This window comes from Hyperoodon ampullatus (assembly GCF_949752795.1).
Source record: "Hyperoodon ampullatus genome assembly, chromosome: 7".
NCBI lineage: Eukaryota > Metazoa > Chordata > Mammalia > Artiodactyla > Ziphiidae > Hyperoodon > Hyperoodon ampullatus.
The window spans coordinates 55,153,639-55,168,567 of record NC_136920.1 but is presented as its reverse complement, the minus strand read 5'-3'; the positions used below and the strand labels follow the sequence as shown (position 1 = coordinate 55,168,567).

Here is a 14,929-nt window from a genome sequence, read left to right as displayed (position 1 = left end):
CATGAAAGGGTTAGGTGCCCCCTTCTGTCTTCTAGAAAACCCTGTACTTAATGTATTATGTGGAAAGCACAATACTGCATTGCCTGTTTACCTAGCTATTTCCCCAACCAGGCTGTAAGATCCCTTGCAGCAGAGACTATGTCTTATTTACTATTGAGTCCCTTCTGCCTAGCACAATGCTTGGCGCTAAAAAACCATATAACAAATTAATGAACTCCAGCTCCCTCACTCATTGTAAAAATTGGATAATTCTCATGGAATTGTTTTCAAATTCAATGAAATAATGTACATAAAACAGAACAGTGGGCACTTAATAGACAGCAATTCTTGCTATGATCAAGGATAGTGGAGCCTTACAAAAGATTAAATCCATGCAACTGAAGGTGAGGTATGACCAGAAGAAAATGCCATCTATAAAAATATTAAAAGTCTTCATTCCTGGTTAAGCCATAACCAGAGTTTTCAACAAATATTTACCAAGCTCCTAAATAAGGCACCCAAAATACAGTGGTGAAGACAAAGTAGTTATGTCAAGTTCTAAAAACAAACCAAAAAAATCATCCCCCAGGGTCCTCACTGAACTACAGCAGTGAGGTGAAATATTTGGGTGACATGGTTGCTTAGATTACAACAAAGGACAATGTGTTTGACAGTGAAGTTTGTTTGATACTAGTACTAACAAGTAAACGGCCAGAGTCCTAATCAGAGAAACTTCTGCATGAAATTCTGACTAACATTTCACTTTTCAGCAACTACGGAAAAATGTAAATTCTGAAGAACCCCAGGGATCATCTGACGTATCTCCACTGATAAAAGAATCCCCTTCACTGCTGCATATCAGAGAGCAACAATTTTAGAGTCAAACAAAGCTAGATTTAAATCCCAGTTCTGCTACTTCCTAACAAACTGCTTCATTTCCCCAAATTTCTATTTCTTCATTATAAAATGGTTAACAACATCTAACTGCAATAATATTTGTAAAACACAGTAGGTCATCAGTAATTAATGCACCATCTGCTTTCCTTTTCGGATCTTTCACCATCCTGGCCACCTTTCTCAGAATGCACTTAACTAGAAACGTAGTGCCCAGGATTGACCACAGCACTAGAACCGCGGTCTGACCAGCCCAAAGCCCAATAGGACTATCACCTCATAAAATCCAGATCATAAGAGTGACTCAAACCTGGGTGTTTACTGAGTACCTACTAATAGCCAGCACTGCAGGTGATGACCAAATTGGCTTGCTTTTGTCCATTTTGTACCTTCTCAGTGCCAACGGGATAGAAAACTGTCAAGAACAAAACTTAAATGTTTATTTAGGTGTGGCTGAGTGGGAAAGTAGAGCTTATTTTCCTGGGCTCAGGGCCAAAAACTTCAGTAGCAGCTTCTAAATTTAATCACCTTGGTGAGGGAGCAGATGAGAAAGAAAATGTGATCCAGGCATCACTTCAGGGTCAGCAAACTTTTTCTGTAAAGGGTCACATAGTAAACATTTTAGGCTTTGTAGTCCATATAGTCTCTGTGGTAACTACTCAATCTACCACTGCAGCAATGAAAGCAGCCATAGACAGGACCTAAACGAATGACTGTGGCTGTGCTTCAATCAAACCTTATTTACAAAAGCAGACAGATACTGTCTTTGCTAAAGGCAAATGAGGGGCTTCCCTGGTGGCGCAGTGGTCAAGAATCCTCCTGCCAAGGCAGGGGACACGGGTTCGAGCCCTGGTCCAGAAAGATCCCACATGTTGTGGAGCAATTAAGTCCATGCAACACAACTACTGAAGCCCACGTGCCTAGAGTCCATGCTCCGCAACAGGAGAAGCCACTGCAATGAGAAGCCCATGCACCGCAATGAAGAGTAGACCCCACTCCCTGCAACTAGAGAAAGCCTGCGCGCAGCAACGAAGACCCAACGCAGCCAAAAATAAATAAATAAATTTATTTTAAAAATTAAAAAAAAAAATAGGGCTTCCCTGGTGGCGCAGTGGTTGGGAGTCTGCCTGCCAATGCAGGGGACACAGGTTCGTGCCCCGGTCTAGAAGGATCCCATGTGCCGCAGAGCGGCTGGGCCCGCGAGGCATGGCCGCTGAGCCTGCGCGTCTGGAGCCTGTGCTCCACAGCGGGGGAGGCCACAACAGTGAGAGGACCGCGTACTGCAAAAAAATAAATAAATAAATAAATAAAATTAAAAAAAATAAAGGCAAATGGGTTTCATTTCTTTTCAAATCATTCAGGACATACTAATAGGGCCTGGCAGAGTCTGCTGATTGTTCTCAATATCCTTCCCTTCTTCCTTAGTAACAGAGTCACTAAGTGTTAACTAAGCATTGGTCACCCAGAACAAACACTACCCTTCCTAGCTCCTTACAGCTAGATATAGCCATGTGACTTAAGTTCTAGTCAATGGGACACAAGTAAAATTAGAACATGCAACTTTGGGGAAATGTCTTTAAAAGGGAGTGGTTGTAGAAATAATGCCCTTTTGCTCTTTCCTTTTTCCTAGAGGCTGGATTACAAAGGGGATAGTTAAAGTTTGGATCTTCAGGCAAAGGCCACTTGATGCAGAAGATGGAGAAATAAGAAAGAATGAGTCTAGGTCATCAGCCATCTCAGCTCTGTCCGCCTATGAGAAACAATTAAACTTTTATCCTGTTTAAGCCACTGCTAGTTGCATTTTCTGTTACCCTAACTAATATAAGGTAAGAAGAATTGAAAACAGCTTCTTTGTAACTCTTTCTAGTTTTGTACTAATCATCAGTCTTGTCATGAACACAAAGCTTTTCTTTGTAATATGCTTAAACCACAATCTAATCCAAATAAAAACATCATAAAATCATGTCAACACAGTCAGAAAAACTAGCCTATAACCAACATTAGAAATCAAAAGGATCAAGCCAAGCATAACAACGTTAAGTTTGTCAAAGGAAAGGGATGACCAATCACCTCACCTGATGGTGAACTCTAGCAGCTCCTGAGTTCCTTGAGGGTCCAGGTGTTGAAGACTGTATACCCTTTCAAGGCTCTGCTGCAGGAACTGATGGGAAGGATCCTCATGAGGCATGATATTGGGAGAAAGAGCTGATGACACTAGTTTTCTACCTGGTAACTAAGCAAACACAGTGGGGTTACAGTGCCATCAAATTCTGTGGCTTAAAAAAAAAAAAAAAGAACAACTTCTGTGGCTCAGTTTTTGGTAACATGAAGAAACCAGGAAAAAAAATGTGAACCAAACAAAGAAATGGGGGAAAAAAGCTAGATAATTCTGTAAACAACCTTTTTCTCCTTCCTCAGCTTAAGTGGGAGAAAGGGAAAGAAAGAGAGAAAACGAACATGGTCTACCGAGTATAGCCACAGCTGCAAGGAGAAAAAAAGAGAATGGTATAACATTATTTTCTATTGCTTACTGAAATAAATGGGCTAACCACAGAAATAGGACAAAAATTAATCTGTAGTCACATTTATTTTTAACCTTTATTTGATCATTCACTTCATAGAAGAGTGATGATTTATTCCCAAATAAGTTTATATAGCATGTTGTAAAAATGTTTTTTATGATGATAATTATAATCCTTGTTCTTACTGTTAAAAGTGGCTACCTTTCAAGAAAGGGGTGAGGAAGGGAGAGCAAAAAGGATTTTACTTTAACTTTGTATCTTCTATATAGTTTAAATTTTCTAACCATGTACATATATTATTCTAAATAAAGTCATTTAGAGTTACTTAAGCAGGGATGAGTAAATACAAATAAAGAGCTTAGAAAAGTGCCTGCACACAGCATTCAGTAAGTGTTTGCTATTATTACCGTTATGGTTCATTAAATTTTTTTTCTTTCTATATCTCTCGGTTTAAAAATAAAGAGTTTATTATTAAAAAATAAACTTGGGAGTTCCCTGGTGGTGCAGTGGATAACACTCTGCGCTCCCAATGCAGGGGCCCCGGGTTTGATCCCTGGTCAGGGAGCTAGATCCCACATGCATGCCGCAACTAAGAAGCCTGCCTGCTGCAACTAAGATCCGCAACCAAAAAAATAAAACTTGCTGAGAATCATAGCTTTATGTAATTATTGAGATATAACACAATCTTATCCTTGATTTAAAATATGTTGTTCCAGATTTCTTCTTCTTGCCTAATATAACATAATCAATAACCCAGGGACATTTTTTTTAACATCTTTATTGGAGTATAATTGCTTTACAATGGTATGCTAGTTTCTGCTTTATAAAAAAGTGAATCAGCTATACATATACATATATCCCCAAATCTCCTCCCTCTTGCATCTCCCTCCCACCCTCCCTGTCCCACCCCTCTAGGTGGTCACAAAGCACCGAACTGATCTCCCTGTGCTACGTGGCTGCGTCCCACTAGCTCCTTATTTTACATTTGGTAGTGTATATATGTCCATGACACTGTCTCACTTCGTCCCAGCTTACCCTTCCCCCTCCCCGTGTCCTCAAGTCCATTCTCTATGTCTGCGTCTTTATTCCTGTCCTGCCCCTAGACCCAGCGACATTTAAAAAATGAATCTTCTTAAAAGATTCAGAGCAGGGACTTCCCTGGTGGCACAGTGGTTAAGAATCCGCCTGCCAATGCAGGGGACACAGGTTCGAGCCCTGGTCCAGGAGGAGCCCACATGCCACAGAAGAACTAAGCCCGTGCGCCATGACTACTGAGCCTGCACTCGAGCCCGTGAGCCACGACTACTGAGCCTGTGCTCTAGAGCCTGAGAGCCACAACTACTGAGCCTGTGTGCCACAACTACTGAAGCCCACGTGCCTAGAGCCTGTGCTCTGCAACAAAAGAAGCCACCGCAATAAGAAGCCCGCACACCGCAACGAAGAGTAGCCCCCACTCTCTGCAACTAGAGAAAGCCCACACAGAGCAACAAAGACCCAAAGCAGCCAAAAATAAATAAATTTATTAAAAAACAAAAAAAGATTCAGAGAAAAGTACAAAACAATAGAAGAAAGCCCAAGAGAGAAAGAGAATGAATGAATGTGTTTTCAGAGAATATACAGTCTGCTTTCTGCTACTTAACAACCACACGGGACTAAAAATCAAAAAAACAAAAACAAGGACGAAAGATGTTTTCAACATACCCTCAAGGCAGGAACAAGATGAGAAAGACTGTCTCGGAGGTAGGCATAGTGTCTGAAGGTATGATCTGAGAACAATGCAGGCATGGTTGGACAGGTTTTAGCAGCATTGAAAATAAGAACCAAAACTGCAATGTCTGATAAATAAGTGGGTTAAGTAAACTTGGAGGTATAAAAGGTTGAGCTTGGCCAGAATTGGTGCCTCTACTTCTAACCCCCCAAATTCCTGTTAAATGACTACAATTTTCTAACAAAGAAATGCAAATTCAAAGAGATACATTACCTCACTCCAAATTACCCCAATTACCCCTCCAATTACCAAAGAAAGGTTTTTTAAAATAATGCCTGCTGCCAAGAATACTAACAAATAGGAACTTCTGGTACAATGCCTACTAAAGTATATACTGGCACAATCCCTTGGAATAATAATTTGGTACTAGATATGAGTCTTATGAATGTTGAGTAATTCCACATCTCAAAATCAAATAGCAGAGAATCATTTACAGTAGCAAATAATCAGTAACAACCTAAATGTCCAAAACCAGGAGAATGATTAAATAACTTGTGTTTCATCTACTTGATGGAGTATTACACAATCGTTAAAAATTATCTTTATAAAAGATTTTTAATATTGTATCAAAAGCATTTTGTCATAAGTGAAAAAAGCAGACTCTAAAATGTATAGACAATATGACAGCAGCTATCTATCATCAAATGTTTGTTGATGAAATAAAATGTTAAAAAATAAAATGACAGCAAAATCCTAAACCCAAGCTTTTAAAAAGGGAGGATGAAACACACCAAAATATTAAGTCAATTACATTGGCTATTAAGACTCTGGGTGTTACATATGAAATTTCCTCTTTCTACTTTTAAAAGTTTCCTTTCTATGTATATTAATTTTGTAACAGAGGGAAAATCAGAAATTAAAAATACAAGATAAACATACCTTCCGATCTTCTGTATATATCTCTATGGCAGAGTGTGCTATTTGCCTACCCAGTATCCATTGTTCCCTTTTTCCTTACTAATAGAATATTGATTTTATTCCAAATATCCTCTAACTTCCTGCCTAGAACCTGGACCTGATGACTGGAGCTCTAGCAGTAATTTTGGACAACTGAAAATGGCAGAACAGAAAAATGGAAGGAGCCTAGATCACCAAGAATAATGTGTAACTACTATACCAGACTGCTTACCTCCAGACTTCATTTACATTGAGGAAAAAAAAAAACTGTAATTAACATTTAAGATACATTTGGGGCAATCTCTGTTATTCACAGCCAAACATATTTCTTAAATAACACAATTCTCCAACTACCCAGAAAAATATCTTAACATTAGGCTTCCAAAAATGTTTAGTATTTTTTTTTAACGTGAAAGGGGCTTCAGATTTCAGGGCACTTTAATATGTCCTGTGTGATTGGTAATAACACCTAGCCCACAAGTCTCTCTCTGATGAGCTGAATTTCAAATAGTCATAGTATTGCACCTTTAGAGGTAAGGTCAGGGATGTGCCTTTTTTAGATGTAAACACAGAGTCAGGCATTGGTTAGTACATCAATTACACAGATCTTTTAAAAAATTCTCCAAATGCCCTGTGAAAATTAAAAAAAAAAAGAATTAAGAGAGAATACAATGGTCATCACAAAAGCCAGTTATCTGGCTGATCCCTGTATCTCAATAAATACCCCCCCTAAACCTCACCAAGGACGTGCTATAGAGTGAAAAGAACCATGGGAGAGTATGGATGTACTGATGTAAATGTATTCCCATTACTGGAAAACAACCCGACGGCATGGCATGTTGCCCAAAGCTATCACAACCCCCCTGAGCTTGTATCAGAGCTAGAGTAATCATGCAGCCTAGCTCAGCCCATCCCCTCCTTCAGGCTGCAGATCAAATTAAGCATGGAATAAGACATAATAGGGAAAAGTCCACAGGCTTTAAAACCAAAGATGTCTGTCTGGCTTTGAATCCCAGATTTGCTGCTTAGAGAGTTACTTAGCCTCTCTGAGCCTCAGTTCCTCATCTGTAAGCAGGAAATAATACCTCCTTCCAGGGTTGTTTGCAGATCAGTGATAAAAATGTTATGAAGCGTTTAAACAGTATGTGGAATATAGCAGATGCTCAATAAATGGTTAAAAATTAGTATTAGTATTAAATGGCAAAGTTGAATTACTGTGAATATAAGAATAAAAGCTGAGGAAAATAATCATTAGGCTCCCTCAGGATATACTTTTAACTAAAAGAAATGAGAAAGAAAAATAACATCAAAACAAAACAAAACCCTCAGACCATCCAAGCTATACTGCAGAAAAAGATGCCAAGATTCCCTGCTAAATCAGCAGAGGATACAAGCTGGATCATCCATGTCTGGTTCAGCTGTGTCAAAAAACGGGTGGGTGCTCAGGAGCTCAGGCACCAAGGGAAGCACCAGTGTTGGATGCCGACTTCCCAGAAACTTCAAGCATCTGAAACAAGCAAAATGAGAAACAAGCAAACTTCTTTTTAAAAAGGTACTGGTAATTGGAATCAGAAAACCTGACTCAGAATTACAAATTCTCAACCATCTACTTTTGTTACCTCTATGACTTCAGACAAGTCATTCAATTATTCCGGAACTCAAGTTAATTCATCTAAAAACTTGGTTATTATGAAGATAGAAGAGCTGATAGGACAGATATTACTACAGGTTATTTAACTAACAACCATTTCCCCCAGCTTCCTTGCCAAGAGAACCCTGATTTTACTCAGGTATCAGGTAAGTAGCAAAGTGCTCAATGAAGGTAGGCCTAGCCCAAGGGCTCAACCACAACTGGTCTAAACTCATCATGGCAATCCCAAGCCCATTTTACAGAGACTGCTTTGCAGGTAGTCAAGTAACCCAGTTCTGGTCAATGGAACAAGAGGGGAAGTCTGCTGGGGAGCTTCTCAGGAATGTTTTCCTTATCAAATGAAGTGCATACAAATGAACATATCTATGAAACGGAAACAAACTCACAGATACAGAGAACAGATTTGTGGTTGGGAAGGGGGGTGGGGGAGGGAAGTATTGGGAGTTTGGGATTAGCAAATGCAAACTATTATATATAGGATGGATAAACAAGGTCCTATTGTATAGCACAGGGAACTATATTCAATACCCTGTGATAAACCATAATGGGAAAGAAAATGAAAAATAATATACATATATGTATAACTGAATCACTTGGCTGTACAGCAGAAATTAACACAACATTGTAAATCAACTATACTTCAATAAAATTTTTAAAAAAGAGAAGTGCATGGAGGGAATGTCCTTTTCTTTCTGTCTTAAGATATTGTCTTATGAGGTAGCCATATTGCAACCATGAGGAGAAAGCCAAGAGAACTGCAAAGAAGTCAACCAGAGTACTAGCCCTGTTAAGCTGTTGAATGACCAATCCTGAAATCAACTTTCTGACTTCTTGTTATGCAAAAAAATTAGACCTTACTGTTTAAGCCACTTTTAATCAGATTTTCTGTTACTTGTAGACAAAAGCATTCTAACTGATATCCTGGGTGAAGTTCTAGAATCAGAAGAAATCTGATCTGAAACAGGAAACTTAATAACTCTGTGGGCTTGAGCAGATATATTTTTACCTACAAATGAGATTAAATATAATTACTTCATACAATTGCTATAAGGATTAAATGAGATAATGAATGAAAAGTACTTAGCAAGGTATCTGCCATTATATAATAAGAACTCAATTAACTATTAGTTAGCTATTATTAATTGGCTATTAGTTAACTACTATGACTACATGAAGACCCTTTATAAGTTATAAAGAACTACATGTGTGCTGGTATTTATGCTTTTTTTGTTATTTTTAAGTAAGTCCTGGTGTAGAAGGTGTGTTGAATTGAAAATAAATATAAACCTTAATTTAATGTTCTCACTGAGTTTATAATCTAACTGAGGCAAAGATGACTAACATTATAAGGTAATGAACTATCAAATGAATGATACCCTGCTTTCTACCTGTCAAAGGTAGAAGGGATCATTATGATCAGAGAAAGTTGCACAAAGAAGATGAGACTTCACCAAGGACTGGAGAATAAGAAGATAAGCAAAAGAGAGAAAACAAACCCCATGAACAAACTGATGGCTATATGGGGCATGAAAGGCATCACATTTAAAACACTTGATACTGTTAGGAAAGTACACTTTTCTCCAGTTCTGTCTTAAAGAACTTAATTCACTAGTTTTCTGACCTCTCTCAGCCCATTTACTCACTGTGCCTCAGGGGACATTGTATCCCCACATCCCAAATGACTGAATGCTCCTTGAAGACACTCAATAAATGTACAATGAATTGAGCTGAATTGGACTGAACAAACATGAAGAAATGGCAAAACAGAAAACCAGGTATCGAAAATGTTACCTAGAGCAAGATTCCCTGGCATTTTTACTATGTCTTCCAAGCACCTGATTTGACCCACAGTTTTTCGACTTTTAATAACAATTTTTTTAAAATAAATAAACCATATATTTGCAGTGATCTCATCACATAAGCTCATTGAAATATGTGGAGTACAACAACGCACATTTTATATTAAATGTATGCAAGTAGCTCCTCAAACAGCAATTCATGAACAGTGTTAAGCTTGATTCTAGCCAGTAAAGCTAGAGGTAATCAGGGGAAAATATGATTGTGATTTTCCATCTGAAGACCGAATACTCACCCTCCCTCTAATCTCTACAATGATGGAAATAGACAAAGAGTGACTAACAATATATAAGAGGAAAAGGAAATCTAATCGACTCATCTCTGTACCTCCAAAACTTACCACAGGGTTTGGCACATAGTAAGCACACAGCATGCACATAATATTTGCTAGGTGGATGGATGGACAAATGAATAACCTAAAATGTGATATTCAATTTAGGAACCAGACTCTTGAGAGTATAGTTATGTTGAATCAGGTTTCTAAATTGAAGACAAAATTGAAGGCCATACCCCAATCTATGATGATCCACTAAATAACGCCAACGTTGTACATTTACCATATTATCAGACTCAGCGAACAAATGAGCAAAAAAAATCCTTACTTCCATATGGAGTCCCTATCAGTAGGGTACTTGGTTAAATTTTTCAGCAGCTCCACCAGTGCAAGATGAATCCCTTCTTTGGTTGAAACATTAGTGCAACATAAGAGTTCATGAAGAGCCTCTCTAATATCTCTGGATGAATCCTTAAAAAAAGAAAAAGGTATTAATAATAATAGCAGTCACTATGGATTAGTTATTATGGAGGAGTATACAAGTTAAAGTGGGAGTACAGGGTAAAGAACTTCTCAGTTTTCAGAAAGGGGAGGGGCTAGTCTTCACAGAGGAGGAAAAATTTGAAATGATATTCGAAGAATTCATTCATTTGTTCATTCATTAATCTGTACACTCAACATTTACTGAGCACTTATTAAACAATCAACATTTATCAGCACCTACTATGTACCAAGTGCTAGGGATACAGCAGTAACTAAAATCGAACCCCTGCTCTCAGGAGTTTCCTTTTAGTGAAAAGACAAAAATGAATAACTAAATATATAGGTGAGATATGAGAAACTATAAAGCAGGTTAAGGTTAAGAGTGCTAGGATAGGTGGGGTATTTTACATGGCATAATCAAAGGGAACAGCAAACATAAAGGCCATGATGTGAAAGCATGTTGAAAAATAGCAGTGTGGCTACAGCAGAGTAAACAAAAAGAGAGTAGGTACCAGATGATGTCAGAGAGTGGCCTCTTCCCTCCCCAACACTTTCTGCTCAACCTCACTAAAATGATTAGAAAAGCTCACCAACAACTTCTTAATGCTAATGTAAATGAAAACATATCAGTTTTACTCTTATTTGATATCTCCATAGCACTTTTTGCCAGTTCTTTAAAACTTTTTAATATAGACAATTTGAAACATGTAAAAGTAGAGATAGTTCCCCAGTTTTAACAATTAACTCATAGCCAATCTTGCTTCATCTATACCTTTACCCACTCCTCCCAGATTACTTTGAAGCCAATCAGAGAAATCACAGCATTTTGTTGGTAAATATTTCCAGAATACCTCTTTTTAAAAATGATTATTTTTTTTAAAAAACCCACAAAAGCAATATCATGCCTAAAATTTTAATAATTCTTTAATAGCAAATATCCACTCCATAATAAAACTTCCCTGACTCAAAAAGTTTTTATTTGTTCTAATCAGGCTCCAAGAACATCCGCACATTGCAATTGGGTAATATGTCCCTTAAGTATCTTTCAATACGTAAAATCTCTTTTCATCTCACTTTTTTTTCCCCTTGCAATTTCTCCCCTGTATATCCTGAGATGGTAGTTTGATTTAGAGGCTTAATCACATTCAGGTTCAATTTTTTTATAAGACCACTTCACAGGTAGTACTGTGTACCTCCCTCAGTAACTATATTTTTCTTTTTGTGATATTAGTAACCACTGAAGATCACTGCCTAGATCTAGTAATTCATTAAAGTTGTAAAACAATGATATATAAATTCTATCATTCTTCTTCATTCATCAACTGGAATACTTCTACAAAGAAAAACTTCCCCTTATCAACTAGCTGGTTGTCTTGAAGTTCCATCTGTATAGGAAAAGGAAGGATAAAAGCTTGATTCCTTAATTTACCAGTTTTCAAAATAATGAGTTGATTACTAAGCATCTTCTAAAGGTGACTAATGCAGTGTTTTGTTTTTGAATTATTATAAAATCATGGGTTTCAACATATTTGCAGTTGTAATCCTTAATGATATGTTTCACCTTTGGCCCGTGTGAGTCTATTTAAGTTATCTCCTGGGTCTTTTTGATATAAGCATAGAGGTCTTTGATAGCTAATGTTCGCTTTCTGTATGAAAAAGACAGTACAAGGTCATCTTGTTACATTTCCTACACCACACTTGGAATCAGCCATTTCTCTTTGGAATTTTGGTTCCTTTTAGTGGGAAATGGGATCTCCAAAGCATTTTTTTAAAAGTCAGGTTTGAGAATTCCCTGGAAGTCCAGTGGTTAGGACTCCACGCTCTCACTGCTGAGGGCCTGCGTTCAATCCCTGGTCAGAGAATTAAGATCCCACAAGCCACGTGGCTTGGCCAAAAAAAAAAAGGTCAGGTTTACTGACATATAATTTACATTCTGTAAAATTCATCCTCTTTAGTGTACACTTCCATGAGTTTAACAAATGCATATAGTTATGTAACCACCATGATAATCAAGATATAAAACACTTGCATCACCCAAACACTTCCCTCGTGTCCCTTGGTAGTCTACCTCTCACCCCCAGCCTCTGACAACCACTGATGCATTTTCTGCTACAGTTTTGTCTTTTCCAAAATGTCATATAAATGAAATCACAGAGTATGCTGCTTCTTGTGTCTGGCTACTTTCACTTAGCATAATGCATCTGACATTCATTCATCCATGTTGTTATGTGTATCAGCAGCTATTCCTTTTTATTACTGAGTAGTAATCCATTGTATAGATGTACCGTAGTTAATTTATCCATTCACCAACTGAAGGATTTTGTGTTGTTTCCAGTTTGGGACTATTATAAATAAAGCTGCAATAAACATTTGCATACAGGTCTTTGTGTGAACATGAGTTTTCAGTTTTCTTTAGTAAATACTTGAGAGCAGGACTGTGGGGTCATATGTTAAGTGTATATTTAATTTTTTTTTTTTTTTTTGCGGTACGTGGGCCTCTCACTGTTGTGGCCTCTCCCACTGCAGAGCACAGGCTCCGGACGCGCAGGCTCAGCGGCCATGGCTCACAGGCCCAGCTGCTCCGCGGCATGTGGGATCTTCCCGGACCGGGGCACGAACCCACGTCCCCTGCATCGGCAGGCGGACTCCCAACCACTGCGCCACCAGGGAAGCCCTATATTTAATTTTATAAGAAGCTGTCACAGTAGTTTCCAAAATGGCTCTACCATTTTGCATTTCCATCAGCAGTATATGAAAAGTGCCAGTTGTTCCCCATCTTCACAGCACTTGATATTGTCAGGGTTTCTTTTGTTTTTCTGTTTGTTTGTTTTTACCCATTCTAACAGATGAGTTGTTGTAATTTCTCACTATTGTTTTGTTTTTTTGGGTTTTTTTGGCCGTGCGGTACAGCTTGCAGGATCTTAGTTCCCTGAACAGGTATTGAACCCGGGCCCTCAGCAGTGAAAGTCCAGAGACCTAACCACTGGACTGCCAGGGAATCCCCTCACTATTGTTTTAATCTGCATTTCTCTAATGACTAATGATGTTAAGCACGTTTTCACATGCTTATTTATTATTTGCCACTGCTATCTTCTTTGCTTAAGTGTCTGTTCAAATCTTTTGCTCATTTTTTAATTGGGTGGTGTACTTTCTTATTATTGAATACATATTCTTTTCATTTTTCTATTTTTTTTGGCCGTGCCGCATGGCTTGTGGGATCTTAGTTCCCCCACCAAGAATTAAACCCAGGCCCTTGGCAGTGTAATTGAGGAGTCCCAACCATTGGACTGCCAGGGAATTCCCTGAGAATTTTTAATATATTCTTTATCAGATGTGTGTTTTGCAAATATTTTCTCCCAGTCTGTGGTATGTCTTTTCAAAAAAAATTTTTTTTTTGGCTTAGAAAAACAGAAATTTATTGTCTGAGCTTTAGAGGCTTGACGTCCAAAATCAAGATGTAAGCAGAGTCGGTTCCTTCTGAGGCCTGCGACACAGAACCTATTCCATAACCCCCCTCCTAGTTTGTGGTAACCTTACATTCCTTGTATGGCCTTGTAGATGGCATTCTCTCTGTGTCTTCACATTGTCTTCCCTCTATGTGCGTTTCTGTATCCAAATCTACCCCCTCCCTTTTTTGGGTACAGTTTACATATCAAAGCCACTATATGTTTTTGATTTGGTCCCATTATCTCTTTACTGTGGTCAAATATATATAACATAAAATTTACCACTTTAAGTAAATGTACATTTTAAGTGTACAGTTCTATGGCACTAAGTATATTCACATTGTTGTGCTATCTTTAAAATTTCTTACAAGTGTCTCTTTGAATAATTTTTTTTATTTGATAAGTCCAGTTTATCTAGTTATTTCTTTCATAGATTAAGTTTTTGGTGTCATATCTAAGAAATCTTTGTCTAAGACAAGGTCACAAATATTTCTCCTAAAAGTTTTATACTTTTAAGTTTTACTTAATACATGAAAGAAATCAAACTAAAAAATTTAAAAGACACATCCATAACTACATAACAAAATCTAAGAATCAGAGGACTCTTCCTTGAAGCTCAGTTGGAGACATGCCTTCTTTATTCTCCAGGCACCCTCTTTTATCCTGCAATTCTCTCATTTCTTTACCCTATACAATTAAGGGGGCCCACTTCTCAATAAACACATCTGACCATGTCATCCCCCCATTTAGTAACCTCATTTGGCTTCCCGCCACCCCAGGACAACACTGAGGCTCCTCAGCATAGCACACAGGCCCTTTACAATTGGTTCCCTACTGACCTCTCCTGTTTCACCTCCCACCCCTTCTCCCTCACAGCCACATGTGAGGGAGAAGGACAGGGATGTCCAGGCCGTGCCATTTCACACCCCACGCCCCCAGCCTTTACCTGCGGTCATATGCTATCCCTCTGGTGAGAATGTCATCCCTTACCTTACTTTTGATATGATCTTGTAATTATGGTTTATATTGCTGTCTTCTCTATAAAACTGAGCAACTAAGAGGCAAGAGGACTGTCCATATCAACATCCTCAGAACCTAGTACAGAACCTGGCTCAGGAAAAATCAGTAAATGTTTCTTGAATGACTTTCTGAGGCATA

At 38.2% G+C, this 14,929-nt stretch overlaps 1 protein-coding gene across 2 annotated transcripts in view; it reads right to left on the bottom strand.

Moving 5' to 3' along the window:
• The window catches only part of INTS4 (integrator complex subunit 4), a gene marked incomplete at both ends in the record, with an annotated part of 120,553 nt that overhangs the window by 34,422 nt on the left and 71,202 nt on the right, over nt 1–14,929 (bottom strand). For both annotated transcript variants that reach the window (XM_079708867.1, XM_079708868.1), the window contains 4 exons: nt 2,949–3,106; nt 5,097–5,230; nt 7,452–7,567; nt 10,171–10,313. In XM_079708867.1, coding sequence (XP_079564993.1) covers nt 2,949–3,106; nt 5,097–5,230; nt 7,452–7,567; nt 10,171–10,313 — 551 coding nt within the window. The remainder of the gene's footprint in view (nt 1–2,948; nt 3,107–5,096; nt 5,231–7,451; nt 7,568–10,170; nt 10,314–14,929) is intronic.